Source organism: Rhinopithecus roxellana, chromosome 19, assembly GCF_007565055.1.
Source record: "Rhinopithecus roxellana isolate Shanxi Qingling chromosome 19, ASM756505v1, whole genome shotgun sequence".
NCBI classification, from domain to species: Eukaryota; Metazoa; Chordata; class Mammalia; order Primates; family Cercopithecidae; genus Rhinopithecus; species Rhinopithecus roxellana.
The window spans coordinates 25,772,143-25,788,218 of record NC_044567.1 but is presented as its reverse complement, the minus strand read 5'-3'; the positions used below and the strand labels follow the sequence as shown (position 1 = coordinate 25,788,218).

The 16,076-nt window shown below is 48.1% G+C and overlaps 1 protein-coding gene across 1 annotated transcript in view; it reads right to left on the bottom strand.

Moving 5' to 3' along the window:
- TEX14 (testis expressed 14, intercellular bridge forming factor) overlaps positions 1 to 16,076 on the bottom strand; it is a 78,148-nt gene that overhangs the window by 54,405 nt on the left and 7,667 nt on the right. Inside the window, exons 3-9 of the mRNA XM_030923689.1 lie at positions 15,512 to 15,677; positions 14,215 to 14,351; positions 10,079 to 10,160; positions 8,697 to 8,827; positions 7,752 to 7,865; positions 5,563 to 5,686; positions 2,983 to 3,161 (exon numbers count right to left, since the gene is read on the bottom strand). Coding sequence (XP_030779549.1) covers positions 2,983 to 3,161; positions 5,563 to 5,686; positions 7,752 to 7,865; positions 8,697 to 8,827; positions 10,079 to 10,160; positions 14,215 to 14,339 — 755 coding nt within the window. The 5' untranslated portion in view covers positions 14,340 to 14,351; positions 15,512 to 15,677. The remainder of the gene's footprint in view (positions 1 to 2,982; positions 3,162 to 5,562; positions 5,687 to 7,751; positions 7,866 to 8,696; positions 8,828 to 10,078; positions 10,161 to 14,214; positions 14,352 to 15,511; positions 15,678 to 16,076) is intronic.

The following is a 16,076-nucleotide window of genomic DNA, read 5'->3' as shown; positions in this document are numbered from 1 at the left end:
CCGGGAGCGGTGGCTCACGCTTGTAATCCCAGCACTTTGGGAGGCGGAGGCAGGCGGATCACAGGGTCAGGAGTTTGAGACCATCCTGGCTAACATGGTGAAACCGTCTCTACTAAAAATACAAAAAATTAGCCGGCCGTGGTGGTGGGCACCTGTAGTCCCAGCTACTCAGGAGGCTGAGGCAGGAGAATGGCGTGAACCTGGGAGGCGTAGCTTGCAGTGAGCCAAGATCTTGCCACTGCACTACAGCCTGGGCAACAGAGCGAGACTCTGTCTCAAATAATAATAATAATAATAATACAAAAATTGGCTGGATATGGTGGCATGTGCCTGTAGTCCCACGAGGCTGAGGTGGGAAGATCGCTTGACGCTGGGAAGTTGCACTGAGCTGAGATCGTGCCACTGCACTCCAGCCTGGGCGATAGAGCAAGATCTTGTCTCAAAAAAATAAAAAGTAAAAAATATTTACTGAGCACTTACCACATGTGGCAGGCCCAGAGCTGGTGATGAACTCCCCATCTGGTGGGGCAGACACACTTGTATAGAAATGACTGTGGTACATTTGCATGACGCATGTGAGGAGAGGAATATGCAAAGTGCCTCAGGGGATAAGGGCATCAGTATAGACTTCACAGAGAGTGTTGGGAGACTGTTTCTGAAGTGAGTTTAAAAGGCTAAACTGGCGTGTGCCAGGTATTCCAGATGCAGAGAGCAGTGTAGTGAAAGTGCCTTCAGATGGTCAGGAGGGAGTGGGGCAGTTAGGAGATTGGCACTATGGGTGGAGTCCCACTTGGGGAGGCTTCTGCTCCCTGAAAAGGGGTCTGGACTTAATCTTGCAGGCAATAATGAGACCCTGAAAGCTTTTAACTCAGATTAAAAATGGACCAGATATGAACCTGAGCAGCTCAACTAGTGACAGTTATCTGGCCTCTGCCTGTTCCCATCCAGAAAAGTGCCATGGCTCCAGTCATACCCTAATGGCTCCCCTGCTTTCTCTTGCCCCATCACAGCCCCTTCTCCATGCACAGGAGCAAGAGGGAGGATTTTTTTTTTTCTTTTTGAGACGGAGTTTCACTCTTGTTGCTTAGGCTGGAGTGCAATGATGCAATCTCGGCTCATCGCAACCTCTGCCTCCCGGGTTCAAGAGATTCTCTTGCCTCAGCCTCCCGAGTAGCTGGGATTACAGGCACGCACCACCACGCCTGGCTAATTTTGCATTTTTAATAGAGATGGAGTTTCTCCATGTTGGTCAGGCTGGTCTCAAACTTCCAACCTCAGGTGATCCACACACCTCAGCTCCCAAAGGGCTGGGATTACAGGCATGAGCCACCACACCCAGCCAAGAGGAAGGATCTTAACCTACAAATCATCCGTGACACTATAATGCTCAAAAATGCCTATCCTAAGAACACATCCCAGTGTTCTTAAGATAAAATTCAAACTCCTCACCAGGGCCCACAAGGCCAAGCACAACCTGACCTCTGCCTCCTCTCCATGCAGAGGGACAAGAGGCACTCCAGGTCTGGGGAAGTGAGAGCCTTTTTGTTTCATTTGTTCAAAAAACATATGTTCAGGGCACAAATGCAAAGGCCTGTTCTGGACATCTGAGATATAGCAGTAAATAAAACAGAAATCCCTGCCTTATGGAGCTTTTCATCTTTGAGAGAAGTTACAGAGTATGTGACAAGCAAAGATCTGGTGAGAGACCAGAAACAAAGCATCAGTGATGGGTAGGTGGCAGACAAGGGTAAAAGGAAGTAGGTGGCTCTAGGCAAGGGGTCTGCACAGTGGCCAAGGCCTCACAGAAGAGCAGAACCAATACTGGCCCAAAGGCTCAGAGCTGTGGATGGCAGTAAGGAAGTACAGGGGAGCGCCTCTGCCTCTCAAAGCTTGGGGGCTCTCAGGAGGACTTTGACTCTTGCCAACAGAAAACTAAGCCCCCTTACCAATTCCTGAATTTTGACTGCCTCTCTCACTGTGCTGAGCCCCTTGAGGGCAGAGAATGACCTCCATGTCTATCTAGGCCAGTGCCTGACCCAGATGTAGGTGTGACAGACCATTAGGCTCATCAGCACCCATCACCTTCTCTCCTTCCAGGATGTACAGCTAAGGGACAGCTCAGCTTCCCTCCAGTAGAAGCTAACTGGTCTCTGGCCACTGCAAAGTGGGAGGCAGTAACATAACCATTTCAGACTGGCCCCAAACCCCACTGTGTCTCCTCCATGTTCTTTCTTGCTTGTTGACTGGCAGTGCAAAGAATGCAGTGGGGGATCAAAGTCTGAAAGGTGGTGAAGCTACAGATTAGAGTGACAGGGAACACTGTCCCTGCCTCCAACACACACTGGATTGCAATGTGAGTGAGAAATATACCTTGTTGTGTCAAAAGCTGCTGAAAGGGCTGGGCGCAGTGGCTCACACCTATAATCCTAGCACTTTGGGAGGCCGAAGTGGGCAGATCACCTGAGGTCAGGAGTTCAAGACCAGCCTGGCCAACATGGTGAAACTGCATCTCTACTAAAAACACAAAAATTAGCCAGGTGTGGTGGTGAGGACCTGTAATCCCAGCTACTCGGGAGGCTGAGGTAAGAGAATCGCTCGAACCCGGGAGGTGGAGGTTGCAGTGAGCCGAGGTTGTGCCACTGCACTCCAGCCTAGGCAACAGGGCAAAACTCATAAAATAATAATAATAATAATAATAATAATAATAAAAGAAAAGCCACTAAAAATGTTGGAGTGGATAATTATAGCATTTATACACATTAGCTCATACGAGATCATACTTGTTAAATGTTTATTAAAATGTCTCCAAATTCCTCTAGCCTTGGCAGACAGGGTAAGTAGCATTTGGGACAGGTTCATCAACTGATGGACAGGTTCATCTCACCAATGAGGAGTCCCACCCAGATCAGATTCTGTCTCTACAGGAGAGGTCCCCAAGGGAGATCACCTTCAGGACAAAGTCCCACTCCATGTTGTGCCCACCTTTCCAACATGTACTCCAGGTTGGTCAGCCTCGCTTCACCTGGGGAGACAATATGGACAGCATAGGAGCTGAGGGAGCGGTGGATAAACCCCTGGAAATGCAGGTATCTCAGGGCGTCAGATATCTGGAGCAGCAGGTGCACAATCACCTCCATGTGCAGCACTGGGAACTGGGATCGCTGCAAGCAAGAGATAAAATGCCAAGAAAAAAAAAAAAAAGGACTGGGGCCCTGACACTGTAGCATTTTGTGATTTCCAGTCTTTCCATACGATCCTCACGGTTACCAAGGATCCCCATTTTACAGATGGAGAATCTAAAGTTCAGTGAGGCTAAGTGAAAGGCCTGACGTCCCAATGACTCAGGCCCCCTGGATCCAAACCTGGATTCCTTTCCCTCAGCTGAGCTGCTTCATACCACAAAAAATGAAAAGAAATTTCTCAAAGTCTGGTATGTGCATCCAGGATGGGCCAGGGGAAAACTGACAGGGGAGGTCCCCCCATACCACCAGTAAACCTGCCCTGTCCCCTCCCTGTCCAAGCCCAAGCTGCTGGGGAGAACCTAGAAGCTCAAAGGACCCTGCAGGATGCAGATAACCAATTCAGTCCTACCCCAGTCAGATGAGCCAGAAAGTGCTTTCTAAGGGGACAGAAAGTCACTCACATCAATGCACCTGGTTGACTAAAGTCTTAATGGGTCTCTCCCCCAGAGAAATGGTCTTTAAGGTAATACCCTCACTCAAGGGGGAAAAAACAAAAAAACAAAATAGGATGTCCTCAGGCCTTAGAAGGAATGGCAAGCTATTTGGGGGAAGGGCCCTTCTTGGGGTCTCCTTATTTCTATCCAGAATCTTTAGAACAAAGTTATGGAGGGAAAAAACCTAAATACTCCAAGAGCTCTCTAAACCCACATCTCAGACCAAAGCACCCTTCCCAGGGACCCTATTATAAGCCAGGAAAGATGTCTCCCAACCCCAAGGAAACTTGAGAGGTGAGAGGGGAGTGATACAGGCCTCTATAGAAAAAACTGGGAGAGCACAAATGAAAATGTAGGAAAATAAAGCCAGTGGTTGCTGGATTATAGTTAGTCAAAAGATGTCTGTGTTCTCTGGGTCCGTTGCACTCTTAGATGTCTGATAAAGAAGCAGGACTAGGCTGGCCTCAGTGGCTCGTACCTGTAATCCCAACACTTTGGGAAGCTAAGGCAGGAGTTCAAGACCAGCCTGGGCAAGCAACATAGTGGGACCATGATTCTACTAAAATTTTAAAAATTAGCTGGGTGGGGGTTGGGTGCAGTGACTCAAGCCTGCAATCCCAGCACTTCAGGAGGCTGAGGTGGGTGGATCACCTGAGGTCAGGAGTTCAAGATGATCCTGGCTAACATGGTGAAACCTCGTCTCTACTAAAAATACAAAAATTAGCTGGGTGTGGTGCGGGGTGCCTGTAATCCCAGCTACTTGGGAGGCTGATGCATGAGAATTGCTTGAACCAGGGAGGCAGAAGTTGCAGTGAGCAGAGATCGTGCCACTGTACTCCAGCCTGGCGGACAGAAGGAGACTCTGTCTCGAAAAAAAAAATTAGCTGGGCATGGTGGCATGCACCTGTAGTCCCAGCTACATTGGAGGCTGATGCAGGAGGATCATTTGAGTCCAGGAGCCGGAGGTTACAGTGAGCTATGATCTCACTACTGTACTCCAGCCTGGGCAATAGAGCAAGACCCTGTCTCAAAAAAAAGGCAGGACAGGCCGGGCACAGTGGCTCAAGCCTGTAATCCCAGCACTTTGGGAGGCCGAGGTGGGTGGATTATCTGAGGTCAGGAGTTTGAGAACAGCCTGGCCAACATGGTGAAACCCCGTCTTTACAAAAAATACAAAAATTAGTTGGCCGGGCGTGGTGGCTCAAGCCTGTAATTCCAGCACTTTGGGAGGCCGAGACGGGCGGATCACAAGGTCAGGAGATCGAGACCATCCTGGCTAACACGGCGAAACACCGTCTCTACTAAAAAATACAAAAAAAAAAAAAAAAAAAAAAAACTAGCCGGGCGAGGTGGCGGGCACCTGTAGTCCCAGCTACTCGGGAGGCTGAGGCAGGAGAATGGCATAAACCCGGGAGGCGGAGCTTGCAGTGAGCTGAGATCTGGCCACTGCACTCCAGCCTGGGCGACAGAGCGAGACTCCGTCTCAAAAAAAAAAAAAAAAAAAATTAGTTGGGCACGGTGTTGGGCACCTGTAATCCTAGCTACTCAGGAGGCTGAGGCAGGAGAATCACTTGAACCCAGGAGGTGGAGGTTGCAATGAGCCAAGATTGCGCCACTGCACTCCAGCCTAGACAACAGAGGGACTCTCTGTCCCTCCAAAAAAAAAAAAAAAAAAAAAGCAGAACTGACAATAATAAAACCATACTAGTTCTGACCATGTGCTTATCAGCCTTAAATAGCATGTCACACAGCCCCTATGAAGCAAAGAATAAAGATATTTATCTTCCATGCATACAGCAATGGGATCGCCATAGCTGGGGCAAGAGGGTAAGGAAGGAAGAAACTGGGAGGGCAGCAATGGAAAATCCATGGAAACAGCGGTTTACTCGTTCATGAAGGACACTGAACAATGTGCCGATAGTGATGCGCTCATATACAAGGCGAGTTTTCTCCAGGTCCTGGGACAGACACACAGCCATCAACTGTAGCAGGTAGGGGTGCCTCAGCTTGCTGCAAAAGAAAAGAAGCTTCAGAAAAGGCAGGGGAGAGGAGGACATAATGAAAAAATGGGCGTAGGCCTTTTGAACACATTCTAAACAAATACCATTTGTATACAATGTTTCCTTTTCTTTTTTTTTTTTTTGAGACGGAGTCTCTCTCTGTCGCCCAGGCTGGAGTGCAGTGGCCGGATCTCAGCTCACTGCAAGCTCCACCTCCCAGGTTTACGCCATTCTCCTGCCTCAGCTTCCCGAGTAGCTGGGACTACAGGCGCCCGCCACCTCGTCCGGCTAGTTTTTTTTTTTTTTTTTGTATTTTTTAGTAGAGACGGGGTTTCGCTGTGTCAGCCAGGATGGTCTCGATCTCCTGACCTCGTGATCCGCCCGTCTCGGCCTCCCAAAGTGCTGGAATTACAGGCTTGAGCCACCGCACCCGGCTTTTTTTTTTTTTTTTTTTTTTTTTTGAGACCGAGTCTCACTCTATTGCCCAGTCTGGAGTACAGTGGCATGATCTCGGCTCACTGCAACCTCCGCCTCTTGGGTTCAAGCAATTCTACTGCCTCAGCCTTCCAAGTAGCTGGGATTACGGGTGACCACCACCATGTGCGGCTACTTTTTGTATTTCTAGTAAAAACGGGGTTTCGCCATGTTGGCCAGGCTGGTCTTGAACTCCTGACCTCAGGTGATCCACCCACCTTGGCCTCCCAAAGTGCTCGGATTACAGGCATGAGCCATTGCACCCAGCCTTTTGTATACAATGTTTTCTAAGAAAACAGGATGAGGTGTTGGTGAGGGTTTCTGTTGCAACCTGTGGTCCTAACTGATGAGACCCTGAGAGCTTAGAGCCATCAATGACAACAATGACAATGTGGCTAAGAGCTCCTGTATTCTTTGCATATATCGTCTCAGATTCTAACAACCACCTGCAAGAAATGTATCATTATACTCATTTTATAGATGAGGAGACCAACATCAAGGAAATGTCAGGGCCTGGTGCAGTGGCTCACATCTGTAATCCCAGCACTTTGGGAGGCCAAGGTGGGCAGATCACTTTAAATCAGGAGTTTGAGGCCAGCCTGGCCAAGATGATGAAACCCTATCTCTACTGAAAATACAAAAGTTAGCCAGGTGTAGTGGCACATGCCAGTAGTCCCAGCTACTCAGGAGGCTGAGGCCCGGGAATCGCTTGAGCCCAGGAGGTGAAGGTTGCAGCGAGCCTAGATCATACCACTGCATTCCAGCCTGGGTGACAGAGTGAAACTCAATCCCCACTGCCACCCCCCAAAAAAGAGGAAGAAATATGTCAGGAATTCATCCAAGTTTGCACACCCGACTCAGTCTCATGTCAAAGTCTATGCTGCCTAGGCTCCTTCTTAAAGCTTCCTTTGGTCCCTTCAAGTCGAATTCCACAAAAAAAAGAATGTGGCCCCTCTACATGCCTCCTGCAGGAGTTCAGGAGCCTTCTCAGGAGAGAGCTCGATGAGCCTGGGTCCACTGAACGAATGAATCAAGAACCTGTCCTAGCAAGAGCAGAATGACCTAACTCTGGGTCCACTGAATGAATGAATCAAGACCCTGTCCTAGCAAGAGCAGAAGGATCTAATTCTGGAGCCACAGGAACCCTAAGGTCCAGAGATCCATGAGCCTGTCATCAATGGACATGAGACATGTCCTCAGACATCTGGATCTTAAGCAAGCCATGCTCTATGAAAACAAGATAGCCACATGTTGTCCTGATGGGCACAGGGCCCAAAGAGGGTGGGACTCAGGGATTGTAGCATAATAACCAGAAGGGCCTGCATGGAGGCTGCTGCATTCAGAGACATGGGTTACAGGGCAGCTGACAGACAGAGGCCCTCACCACCACTGTCCCCACTGCTCAGGCTACTCATTAATTTCTCTTCCTCTTTCTTGGCAGCCCTTGGAAGTCAAGTCAATCAATTTCAACAGTCAGGAAATGCTGAGACTGAGAGGGGCTGAAGCTCCCTATCCCAGGCACAGAGCTGAATAGCCCAGAACCCGGGTCTGTAGAGAGACCTAGACCTATAAGGTGCCTGGGCCTTGGGCTTCCTTCTCACCTGCTGTGTTCCTGCTCAGCAATTAACAAGTCGGCCAGCCGCAGCTTGCTGCAGTGTGGGTGGGTGGGGAGATTCAGCTCCTTCACTGTGACCCTGCTCCCATTCCACACCAGGCTACAAGGACAGGAAAGAGTTTCAGCAGAAGGGAGTGATCAGCCACTTACTCCTTCAATGAATGAGCTTTCCTAAGCAAGGACCAGAGAAGTGGTCTCCACACAGAACTTGCAATGCCCACTGGGCACTACTGGGTCCTCCCTCCCACTACCCCCAGGTACTAAAGCACCTTGGAGAACTTAGGTATAGGTGGTGGGAAGTCGTCACTGAATGCAAGGGAGGGAGTGACTTGATCAGGTTTGTATTCAAAAGCACAATGGTACCGGCAGTGTGGGGAATGGGTAGGGGAGGGGTGGTCCAGAGAATGGGAAGCCAGTTAGGAGACCAGTCCAGGTGAGGGATGGTAAAGACTTGGGCAAAAGCAGAAGCAATAAAACAGCTTCTATAGGGGCTTCGTTACTCTTAGCCTGTATCAGAGGCAAGATAGTCACTACCAAGCTGCCTCTAATTCTTTAGCAAGCAAAGACATTAAAATATTGTAATGAGTAATCTTTCAGAGCAGTGATTCTCCCCCAGAGGACATTTGGCAATGTCTGCAAGACAGTTTGGTTGTCACAACTGTGGGGGCTGTAAGGGATTGTAACTGGCACTAGTGGGTAGAGACCAGGGGCTTCTAAACATCCTACAATGCACAGGACTACTCCCAACAACAAAGGATCATCTGGCCAAAAATGGTAATAGTGCCCTGGCTGAGAAACCCTGATTTAGAGAGATGTTCTAATGTGTTCCCTGTGTTTGAGTAGAAACTTCCCACATATAAGGAAGTCACATGCAGCCCACACTCTTCCCCTGAAACTCAATCAGACCTCCCACTTGCCAGCCCCCACTTACTTGGTCATGACCATGTAGGGACCACTGAAGAAAGAGAAGGTGGGCTCATCATCAGCTTGAATCACTTCCTTTTCTCCAATGACCAGAAGAGATCCTAGATAGGCGATCTGTGTTGCCCCTGTGAGATAAAACTGAAACCAAGGCATAGCCTCAAATTAGGGGGAGAAGGGAGGAAAAGCAGAACACATCCAGAATCCTATCAGCCAGCTGAAAGAATGATAGCTGCTATTTATCAACTTTCTGAATACCCCTGTGCACTAGGCCTTTTTTTTTTTTTTGAGACAGGGTATCACTCTGTCACCCAGGCTGCGGCATATGACATGATCTTGGCTCACTGCAGCCTTGACCTCCTGGGCTCAAGCGATCCTCTCACCCCAACCTCCCAAGCAGCTGGGATTACAAGCATGCACCACCACACCTGGCTAATTTTTTTTTTTTTTTTTTTTAATAGAGATGGGCTTTTGCCATGTTGGCTGGTGTCAAACTCCTGGGCCCAAGTGATCCACCCACCTTGGTCTCCCAAAGTGCTAAGATTATAGACGTGAGCCACCAGGCCTCGCCACAATTCTTTATATTATCTTTAATCTTTCTAAAAACTTTCAAGGTTGTATTAGTATTTCCCTTTTATTCTTTTCCGTGAAGAAACTGAGGCTCATAGAAAGAAGTCAGATGCCTCAAGTGCCATGGCTGGGACTGAGAAGCACATTGTGGCCCCTACAGCACCCAGGATTGTATGCGGCCAAATCAGATATTCCTCCTCCCGGCCCCCCAAGGCTACCTCAGCACAACAAACAGAACGCGCAGTAGGGCTGGGCGAGTTGGCTCACGCCTGTAATCCCAGCACTTTGAGAGGCCAAGGTGGGTGGATTGCTTGAGTCCAGAAGATCGACACCAGCCTAGGCAACATGGCGAAATCCCATCTCTACTAAAAATACAAGTAACCAGGCATGTTGGCACATGCCTGTGATCCCACCTACTTGGGAGGATTGAGGCACAAGAATTGCTTGAACCCAGTAGGCAGAGGTTGCAGCAGTGAGCCGAGATCGCGTCACTGCACTCTAGCCTGGGCAACAGAGCCAGACTCTGTCTCAAAAAAAAAAAAAAATTTAAAATTTAAAACTAAAAATTAATTAATTAATTAAAAGATCATTTTCTAAACTTAAGTCTAGCCCAGGGTCATCCAAGGGAATTCTCTGGGGGTTTCACAATTTGTTAGTATGACAGGAACACTAAGAGATACCTTTCCCTCAACAGGGACAAAAAAGAAAAGAACACCACTTTGGTAAGGATAAGGAGGCAGGAGTTGGACAAAGGTAGGAGATGGGGCCCGATGATTCTCTAGTTAGTCCTGCAAACACTGGCTGTCAGTGGCAACCTCTTACCTTCCCAAAACCAAAGCTGTAGATATTTTGAGCAGAAATGACTCCAGCTTTAAACAGTCGGTTAGGAGAGCCATTGGGGTTTCTAGAAATATTTAAAAGAGGAAAAAAAAAAACTCAGTTAACCACTCATATCCAGAAGAATAATGCTGAACCAAGTTTTCAGAAGGTATAGTTGATTTTGTCTTTACTGCTAGACTTTTTGTTACAAAACTAGAGATGATGTAATAGCCAGCCTCTGAGGGGGCCTCTATGATTTTCACTTACCAGTATGCATAACTTTGTGTAGGCGCTCACAGGTCAGACGGGGCTGACCTGTTAACTCATTTTTGACTGTTAACAGTGCAAAACAGTGATGGTCTGTCACTTTGAGGCTAAATCTACCAAGGTTTTGGCCCTACTCTCTCTTGGATCATTTGCTCTGCCAGCTGCCATGATATGAGGACATGATATGAGCAGCCCTAGGGGGAGGCTCAATGCCCAGCACCAATTTGCCAGCCATGTAAAAGAGCCATCTTGGAACTGAACTGTCCATCCTCAGTCAAGCCTTCAGATGAATACAGCCCTAACTAACATCTTAACTGCAACTTCATTAGAAACTCTTGAGCCAGAACAACCTAGTTAAACCATTCCCTGATTCCTGACCCACAGAAATTGTGTGAGATAAAAATGTTATTGTTTGAGGCTGCTAAGTTTGGGGGTGATTCATTATACAGCAGTAGATAACAAATACAGATGGTCAGAGTTGGAAATAACCATAAGCACATCTTGTTCAGTTTTTTCATTATATACGCAAAAAAATGAAGCCCAGGAACAGGAAACTTGCTGGCCTGAGGTCATAAAACGCAGCAGTGACCAGACCCTGATGTTGCTCATTCCAGCTACTGTTCTTCTCACATTCCACACCCAAACCATCACCTGTGCATCAGGGTACCCCCTCACTGAAGTTGTCTTGGAAGGAGGGGTGATGCCTCATATTTCTTCGGTTCCCAGAATCTGGCATGGTGCCATGCAGTAGGTGCTCAGTTAATGCTTACCAGTTGAGTACTCTCAGCTCAGACTGAAGGAAAAAACAACCTACCGCCACCAGAGGCACTTTCCTTTTCTTGGCAAACGACAAAGGAGCTGGGGGACGGTGCATATTCAGGGCCAGCCTACCTCAGGTCTCTGAGGCCCCACATGCCACTATTAGAGAACACATGTAAACGCTTTACTTCTTTTCTATTTCCTCGGCAACTCATCAGTGCCAAGCTGTCCCGTATCTGCTTTAAGCTGCTATGCTATTGAGGAGAAGACTCTGAAGTTTAGACTGAGATGAACTGAGCATCCCAGTTTACACCTGGTATCTCAGCACCATTATTGATAGTCTCCCTTTCACTCTGGAAACAGCCAACAGATAATAAGCTATACCGTCACTCTCACTTGAGTAGACAGGCCCTAAGAAAAAGGCCACTTTTCTACACCAAACCATCAGTCTCTTCTTAAAATAAGGCTTATGTGCTTAGGCCTCAGAAGATCTAGGAGGCAGTGAACTGTTTCTTGCCCAGGGGAACAGAACTTGTGCTGACAGTGAGGGTGTCAGCCTCCAGCAGCAGTAGAACTGGGGGTAACCAGTGACAAGGCCTCCTGCCTTCTACTCTGGGGTCTCTGGGCAGTACGTGGCTCTTTGGAGTGAAGAGTTCTTTTTAAGCAAAAGAGCCAAGTGTTCTCAAACAGTGACCTGGACAACAACTGCAGTTCAGATCAACATTTCCTGCTCTCCTACCTAAATTTCTCAGCACACATCTATATAACTAAACTCGGCTGTGTTAAGGGGAGAAAAAACTAACTCCAGTCATCTACAGCCATCGGTCCTCAACTCAGTGCTTTTCTTCTTTCCCCAGTACAAGCTCTGTGCAAACACACACGTGTGAGGAATCTTATCTGACACAGTACCACTCACAAATCTCAGAGGCTAACTCTAATTTCAAGAATTTGTGTGGTTTTTTACATTAAGAGAAGGGGGGTGGGCACGGTGGCTCACGCCTGTAATCCCAGCATTTTAGGAGGCAGAGGCGGTGGATCACCTGAGGTCAGGAATTCCAGACCAGCCTGGCCATGGTGAAACCCCATCTCTACTGAAAATATAAAATTAGCCAGGTGTGCTAATTTTATATTAATCCCAGCTACTCAGGAGGCCGAGGCAGGAGAATTGCTCGAATCCAGGAGACAGAGGTTGCAGTGAGCCAAGATTGCACGGACTCCTGCCTGGGCGACAGAGTAAGACTCAGTCTCAAAAAAAAAAAAAAATAAAAAAAAGGTGGGGGAAGAAGAGTGTATTTCCATGTAAACATTCCATTAACCCCATAAGAATGCTTCATCTAATTCTAAACTCGATGCTGTATCTAGATGAGTAAGATTGTAAAAGCTTACCCACTCTTACACTTGGGTTTTCCTTTCAGGCTCACTCATGAGCCTCCTCTCCTTCTACAGAGCCCTACCATGCACCAAGCAGCTAAGGGTTAGTAGCAATGAAGAGGACAGACACAGACACAGCCCCTGCCCTCTTGGAATTCACAATTTAATTGGAAAACTGGAGAACATATACAAATAAAATAATTGCAAACTATGACAATTCTCTAAACTCTGAAGAAGGGGTCTCCATACAAGCACCAGGGGCAGAGGGAGGAGATGAAGTGGGAGGGCTTGGATGAGGCAGGGCCTCCAAGGCCAGATAAGGGATTTCTGAACTTAACCTAATAGCCACAGGGAAGGTCCTTAAGGAGTTTTAGCAGAGTAGTACAACCTGATTTCTATTATTTTATTTTTATTTGATTATTTTATTTTTATTTTTTGAGACAGGATCTCGCTCTGTCACCCAGTCTGGAGTGCAGTTGCATGATATTGGCTTGCTGCAACCTCCACCTCCCAGATTCAAGCGATTCTCTCACCTCAGCCTCCAGAGTAGCTGGAACTATGAGGAGCACACCAACACACTCGGCTTTTTTTTTTTTTTTTTTTTTTTTTTTTTTGAGAAGGTGTGTTGCTCTGTCACCCAGGTTGGAGTGCAGTGGTGCGATCTTGGCTCACTGCAACTTCCGCCTCCTGGGTTCAAGTGATTCTCCTGCCTCAGCCTCAGCCTCCTGAGTAGCTGGGATTACAGGTGCATGCCACCACACCCAGCTAATTTTTGTATTTTTAGTAAAGACGGGGTTTCATCATGTTAGCCAGGCTGGTCTCGAACTCCTGACCTCAGGTGATCCGCCCACCTCAGCATCCCAAAGTGATTACAGGTGTGAGCCACTGCACTCAGCCCCCTGATTTCCATTTTTAAAAGGTCATTCTGGATACTGATTAAAGAGGCAAAACTGGCCAGAGTGGCAGGCAGCACAGCAGCTAGGAGTTAACGGGATCATGAACTCATCTCGCCTGAGAAGCCAGGAGCATCCAATCATCAGAGGAAAGTCAGGACTTGAAGTGCATGAATGACAGGACAAGGCAGCCTGCAAACATGTGGTGAGCCCACCTACCCTGCTTACAGAAAGAGATGCCATCAGAGAAAATCCAAACGGGAAGAATTTTCTACATACAAACCCTAAGTCAACCAATCCCAGAGAAGTTGAAATGACACTCCTCCCTTCTAAGCTTAACCCTGAGCACGGAGAGAAGCATGGAGCCCACCTCCTGCAGCTGTGATGGAAGAAGGAGGGGGCTGCCCATCCAGCTGGCAGCAAGTCTCTCATATCAGCTGAAAATAGCCGAAGAAACTGTAAGTTGAGCATTTGTGGTCTTTTGCAACCTTAGTAATAAAGGAACACTCTATTGTTCAGAAGACGACGAAAAAGCCAGAAAGGTGCCCTGCTGGGTAAGGGTTTTCTGCTGGGCTCCTCAGACCTGAGATGTTCCCCTTCTGCTAAACACAGAGTGGTTTCCACTGGAGCCCACACTCATTCCTCTCAGACCTTCTGGGGAGGGCCAAAGGTGATCCTCTGGCCTTCCTTCATCAGCGCCAAGCCTTTTCTTTCCAAGCACGCCCCTTTGGATGGGCCAGATGCTAGAGGGCACTGATGTGGAGGAGCCGAGGCAACCCATGCTGCAGGGCTCCCACAAGGAAGGCTGGGTGATGGAAAATATCCCACTCTGCTTGAGGCAGTACTCACCCCTGCACAAGGCCCCCGAACCAGGGTGGGCTGTAGACAAGCCGCTGCGGGGAGTCTATCTTCTTCAGGAGGTCATAAGAGAAGCCCTGGATGATGGCCTGCATGTGTGAGGCACAGCGCTGCATGAACTCCACTATCTGCAAAGTATCAGAGATGCCCAATGCGGGCACACCAGTTCTCAGTGCAATGGAAGCCTGGGTGTGAAGACAAATGGTCCAAGGAACTGAGAGCCCCCAACAGAAAAATCTCTCAAAAGGAAAGGGCCCAGGTGATTTTCTAAAGGTATGGAACGTTTTCAGGGACAGGATTTAGGGCAACAATTTCCTCCAACTCCCTCCTTCAACAGATGAGGAAACCAAGGCCAAGAGGAGTAAAACTGCTGGTCCAAGGCCCAACAGCTAACAAGCAGGAGCCCCAGAAAGGAGACTGCACAGAGGGGCCTGGCACTGTACCTGCCCTTTGAGTTTTACATTTATGTTATTTAGTCTTCATTAAAACACATCACACCAGCCGGGCGCGATGGCTCATGCCTGTAATCACAGCACTTTGGGAGGCCGAGGCGGGCGAATCACCTGAGTCAGGAGTTCAAGACCAGCCTTGCCAACATGGAGAAACCCTGTCTCTACTGAAAATACAAAAGTTAGCTGAGTGTGGTGGTGCATGCCTGTAATCCGAGCTATTCAGGAGGCTGAGGCAGAAGAACTGCTTGAACCCAGGAGGCGGAGGTTGTAGTGAGCCGAGATTGCACCACTGCACTCCAGCCTGGGTGACAGAGCAACACGCCTTCTCAAAAACCAAAAAGCCGAGTGTGTTGGTGTGCTCATGCTGAGCTCATGCCACTGCACTCTAGCCTGGGCAACAGACTCCTTCCCACCCCCTAAAAAAAAAAAAAAAAAAAAAATTCCACCTGCCAAGCAAAGTTACTTAATGTCAGTGGGCCTCAGTTTCCCCACCTGTACAATAAGGACAATAATAGTACTTACCTGAGAGGTTGTTGTGAAGATTAAAGTAACTTAATACATAAAAAACATTTAAAACAACATCTAAGTCATGGTAAGTGCTAGTTAAATAGGTCAGACAAAGTTACAGTTGTTTGCTTTTCCCACAGAATGGATGAGTAGAAAGGTTCACTAGAACTGCCAGAAGTTTCACAGCTGGCTAACTTGCTTTGATCCAAGTCTGAGAGTCCAGTGCCAAAGCTAAGGCCACTGCACGCTCTGTGCTGACCACTGGGAGCCTGACTCTCAGTCCAGTGCTCTTCTACTGGGCATGGCTACAGAGTGGGACCCACCCTTACCTGGGTGCTATGCTCCTTTCCTGCTGTCAAAGCCCAAGTCTTCGGGTTTTGACCCCTCTCATCGTGGAGTCGCAGGTCACCTCCTGCATCCAGCAGTTTACTAAGGATCCACTGATTGCCTGAAAATGCTGCTGCATGGACAGGCGTGCTCCCATCAAAGCAGCGGCTGGGGAGGGAGATGGGTACAATGGATGTCCATGGCAATGCTCCTGCATTCCATGGAGCAGGGCTCAGTGTGCAACACATGGCTCCCATTCTACAAGGCAACCTTGATGACGAGGAATATAACATCATCATTTGTGAAGCCCGTCTGTGACCACAGGAACTTTCTACACACACACACCTTTTTTTCCCTCCTTCACTCAACCCTCAAGGAAGTATCATTTCCCAATTTACAGATGAGGAAACAAAATGGCAAAGCTGAGGTTCATTCCCAGGCATAGACCTGGTTCCAAATCCAATTTTCTTTCCCCAGCACCCTGATATTGGCTGCACGAAAACAATGTCTTCACATCTGCAGTGTCCTGGGATCAGGCTAGTCAAGCACAGCCTAACAAGGTGCCAG